General features: G+C 49.5%; 2 protein-coding genes across 6 annotated transcripts in view; one reads left to right on the top strand and one right to left on the bottom strand.

The window, feature by feature from the left end:
* The window catches only part of map1sa (microtubule-associated protein 1Sa), a 13,035-nt gene extending 9,439 nt beyond the window's left edge, over nucleotides 1-3,596 (bottom strand). Inside the window, exon 1 of the mRNA XM_034530157.1 lies at nucleotides 3,399-3,596. Within this exon, the coding sequence (XP_034386048.1) occupies nucleotides 3,399-3,552 (154 nt within the window). The 5' untranslated portion in view covers nucleotides 3,553-3,596. The remainder of the gene's footprint in view (nucleotides 1-3,398) is intronic.
* Nucleotides 3,597-3,737: 141 nt separating this feature from the next.
* trmt13 (tRNA methyltransferase 13 homolog) overlaps nucleotides 3,738-5,000 on the top strand; it is a 10,815-nt gene continuing 9,552 nt past the window's right edge. For all 5 annotated transcript variants that reach the window (XM_034530161.1, XM_034530159.1, XM_034530163.1 and 2 more), the window contains exon 1: nucleotides 3,738-4,053. In XM_034530161.1, the coding sequence (XP_034386052.1) occupies nucleotides 3,949-4,053 (105 nt within the window). In that variant the 5' untranslated portion in view covers nucleotides 3,738-3,948. The remainder of the gene's footprint in view (nucleotides 4,054-5,000) is intronic.

Genomic DNA, 5,000 nt, shown 5'->3' with positions numbered 1-5,000 from the left:
CCAAGACCGAACCAAAGACTGACCCGAAGTTTGAAAAGTAAAACTTGTTTGAACTTCCTGTTCATACCGACCCCACATATTCATGTGACATCTGTTTCAGGCTGTATGGACGGAGACCGCTTCAGTTTTCTGGGGATGCTCCGTCACATGTGAAGCTCAGACTAATTACACATTGAACCATCAAAGAGTAACTAAAGCTTTACTGATGAACGTCAATGGACCACAAGCAGTACAACATGTGACCAGTACAACATGTGACCATGTGACCAGTACAACATGTGACTAGTACAACATGTGACCAGTAGAACATGTGATCAGTAGATCATGTGATCAGTACAACATGTGACCAGTACAACATTTGATCATGTGACCAGTACAACATGTGACCAGTACAACATGTGACCATGTGACCAGTAGAACATGTGACCATGTGACCAGTACAACATGTGACCAGTACAACATGTGACCAGTACAACATGTGACCATGTGACCAGTAGAACATGTGACCATGTGACCAGTACAACATGTGACCAGTAGAACATGTGATCAGTACAACATGTGACCAGTAGAACATGTGATCAGTACAACATGTGACCAGTAGAACATGTGACTAGTACAACATGTGACCAGTAGAACATGTGATCAGTACAACATGTGACCAGTAGAACATGTGACCATGTGACCAGTACAACATGTGACCAGTACAACATGTGACCAGTACAACATGTGACCATGTGACCAGTAGAACATGTGACCATGTGACCAGTACAACATGTGACCAGTAGAACATGTGATCAGTACAACATGTGACCAGTAGAACATGTGATCAGTACAACATGTGACCAGTAGAACATGTGACTAGTACAACATGTGACCAGTAGAACATGTGATCAGTACAACATGTGACCAGTAGAACATGTGACCAGTACAACATTTGATCATGTGACCAGTACAACATGTGACCAGTACAACATGTGACCATGTGACCAGTAGAACATGTGACCAGTACAACATGTGACCAGTACAACATGTGACCAGTACAACATGTGACCATGTGACCAGTAGAACATGTGACCATGTGACCAGTACAACATGTGACCAGTACAACATGTGATCATGTGACCAGTACAACATGTGACCAGTACAACATGTGACCATGTGACCAGTAGAACATGTGACCATGTGACCAGTACAACATGTGACCAGTACAACATGTGACCATGTGACCAGTAGAACATGTGACCATGTGACCAGTACAACATGTGACCAGTACAACATGTGACCATGTGACCAGTACAACATGTGATCATGTGACCAGTACAACATGTGACCAGTACAACATGTGACCATGTGACCAGTAGAACATGTGACCATGTGACCAGTACAACATGTGACCAGTACAACATGTGACCATGTGACCAGTACAACATGTGACCAGTACAACATGTGACCATGTGATCAGTAGATCATGTGATCAGTACAACATGTGACCAGTACAACATGTGACCATGTGACCAGTACAACATGTGACCAGTACAACATGTGACCATGTGACCAGTAGAACATGTGACCATGTGACCAGTACAACATGTGACCAGTACAACATGTGACCATGTGACCAGTACAACATGTGACCAGTACAACATGTGACCATGTGATCAGTAGATCATGTGATCAGTACAACATGTGACCAGTACAACATGTGACCATGTGACCAGTACAACATGTGACCAGTACAACATGTGACCAGTACAACATGTGACCAGTAGAACATGTGACCAGTACATGTGACCAGTACAACATGTGATCATGTGACCAGTACAACATGTGACCAGTACAACATGTGATCATGTGACCAGTAGAACATGTGACCAGTACAACATGTGATCATGTGACCAGTAGAACATGTGACCATGTGACCAGTACAACATGTGACCAGTACAACATGTGACCATGTGACCAGTAGAACATGTGACCAGTACAACATGTGACCATGTGACCAGTAGATCATGTGATCAGTACAACATGTGACCAGTAGAACATGTGACCAGTACAACATGTGACCATGTGACCAGGACAACATGTGACCATGTGACCAATAGAACATGTGACCATGTGACCAGTACAACATGTGACCATGTGACCAGTACAACATGTGACCATGTGACCAGTACAACATGTGACCATGTGACCAGTACATGTGACCAGTACAACATGTGACCATGTGATCAGTAGATCATGTGATCATGACATCATGATGTTTCTCTGGTCTCTGATCATGTGACTTTGTAAACAACCAATCAGTGTTTACACCAACAGGAGCAGAGCTAGTAACGTTAGCAGCACCGCTAACGGAGAACCAGGAGGTTCCCTTCAGTTACACGATGATGCGTTCAGGCTCTGCTCAGTGAACATGAATACTGGCTGACGGTAAATGATAGTATTCTCATTTAATTTAGTAAAATGTAGTTCTGGTGATAAACTAGAATAAATCCAGATGTTTTCACATGAATATAAAACAGATATATATGAGACAACTGGTCTGAACCTCAGGATCTGGTCTGAACCACCTCAGGATCTGGCCTGAACCTCAGGATCTGGTCTGAACCACCTCAGGATCTGGCCTGAACCTCAGGATCTGGCCTGAACCTCAGGATCTGGGCTGAACCACCTCAGGATCTGGCCTGAACCACTTCAGGATCTGGTCTAAACCACCTCAGGATCTGGTCTAAACCACCTCAGGATCTGGCCTGAACCTCAGGATCTGGCCTGAACCACCTCAGGATCTGGTCTGAACCACCTCAAGATCTGGTCTGAACCACCTCAAGATCTGGTCTGAACCACCTCAGGATCTGGTCTGAACCACCTCAGGATCTGGACTGAACCTCAGGATCTGGTCTGAACCACCTCAGGATCTGGTCTGAACCACCTCAGGATCTGGTCTGAACCACCTCAAGATCTGGTCTGAACCACCTCAGGATCTGGTCTGAACCACCTCAGGATCTGGACTGAACCTCAGGATCTGGTCTGAACCACCTCAGGATCTGGTCTGAACCACCTCAGGATCTGGACTGAACCTCAGGATCTGGTCTAAACCACCTCAGGATCTGGACTGAACCTCAGGATCTGGTCTGAACCACCTCAGGAGTGTACACTTCTTGTGTGATCTGTTCATCAATAGTTGTGATCATTGATTGTGATTCAGTCAATCTGATGGTTCTCCTGGTTTCTCCTGATAGTTGCATCCTGACACTGGGGACTTATTGATTATCGATCAGGTTCACGGGTCAAACTGATGCTTTCCTAAAGTTTGGACCGTTAACCTACTTTTAACTCCAGAGACACGAACAACTTCCGGCCCTGGGTTCAAGTCCCCGGTACCGGGTAACTTTACTCACCGGAGTCTATCTGGCGCAGCAGCCGCTCCAGCAGTCCGGCGGGCCGCAGCGACCCCACCACCACGAGCACCGAGTAGTCCGCCTCCTTAGTCCGGGAAGAACCGGGACAAGAACCGGGACCACCGCCCCGCTCCGCCGCTGCCGCTGCCGCCATTACGGTTTGGACAGTCCACTAATGACGTCACCCGAACATAAGCCCCACCCCGCTGTTACAAGAGGCGGAAGAATATTTTAATTGGCATACAGGGCGACCAATCAGAGAGAAGAACTGAATTACGGGAGGATGCGTTCACGAGCTGTTGAGGAGATATATAACTTCATACCCACCATTATTGAAAATGGTTTTACACTTTAGGTCAAATAAAGGTTAGAATATATTTCAGAATATATTCTATAATATTCACGTTGTTTTGTAAAGCTGATTATTTTACACAATAAATGTATTTATTTCAATAAATACGGAGGAGCAACGGCTTCTAACGGGATTTCCTACATTTGACTGAGCCAGTGAAGGCAGCGCGGAGCGTCAGCTGCGTCAGTGTGCTCCAACATGGCGGCCCCCGGGAGATGTGGCTTCTTCCTGGAGAAGAAGAAACGGTTCTGTAAGATGATCGTCGCGAGAGGAAAAGTGTTCTGTGGAGAGCACGCGGCCATGGTGAGTTCAGGGACCCGTGGTGAGATCAGGGACCCGTGGTGGGTTCAGGGACCCGTGGTGAGGTCAGGGACCCGCGGTTGGTGCAGGGACCCGTGGTGAGATCAGGGACCCGTGGTGAGATCAGGGACCCGTGGTGGGTTCAGGGACCCGTGGTGAGGTCAGGGACCCGTGGTGAGGTCAGGGACCCGTGGTGAGATCAGGGACCCGTGGTTGGTGCAGGGACCCGTGGTGAGATCAGGGACCAGTGGTGAGATCAGGGACCCGTGGTGGGTTCAGGGACCCGTGGTGAGATCAGGGACCCGTGGTTGGTGCAGGGACCCGTGGTGGGTTCAGGGACCCGTGGTGAGGTCAGGGACCCGTGGTTGGTGCAGGGACCCGTGGTTGGTGCAGGGACCCGTGGTGAGATCAGGGACCCGTGGTGGGTTCAGGGACCCGTGGTGAGATCAGGGACCCGTGGTGAGGTCAGGGACCCGTGGTTGGTGCAGGGACCCGTGGTTGGTGCAGGGACCCGTGGTTGGTGCAGGGACCCGTGGTGAGATCAGGGACCCGTGGTGAGATCAGGGACCCGTGGTGGGTTCAGGGACCCGTGGTGAGATCAGGGACCCGTGGTTGGTGCAGGGACCCGTGGTTGGTGCAGGGACCCGTGGTGAGGTCAGGGACCCGTGGTGAGGTCAGGGACCCGTGGTGGGTTCAGGGACCCGTGGTGAGGTCAGGGACCCGTGGTGGGTTCAGGGACCCGTGGTGGGTTCAGGGACCCGTGGTTGGTGCAGGGACCCGTGGTGAGATCAGGGACCCGTGGTGAGATCAGGGACCCGTGGTGGGTTCAGGGACCCGTGGTGGGTTCAGGGACCCGTGGTGAGGTCAGGGACCCGTGGTTTTAGTGATTGTCGTTTCTTAACTCCTCATGAACTCTCTATCTTTGAACGCTATCTTTCCTTGACCCCTTG

The sequence above is a fragment of the Cyclopterus lumpus genome, chromosome 4 (genome assembly GCF_009769545.1).
Source record: "Cyclopterus lumpus isolate fCycLum1 chromosome 4, fCycLum1.pri, whole genome shotgun sequence".
Classification (NCBI taxonomy): Eukaryota; Metazoa; Chordata; class Actinopteri; order Perciformes; family Cyclopteridae; genus Cyclopterus; species Cyclopterus lumpus.
The sequence above is the reverse complement of the archived record's forward strand: the minus strand, read 5'-3'. Positions and strand labels throughout refer to the sequence as shown.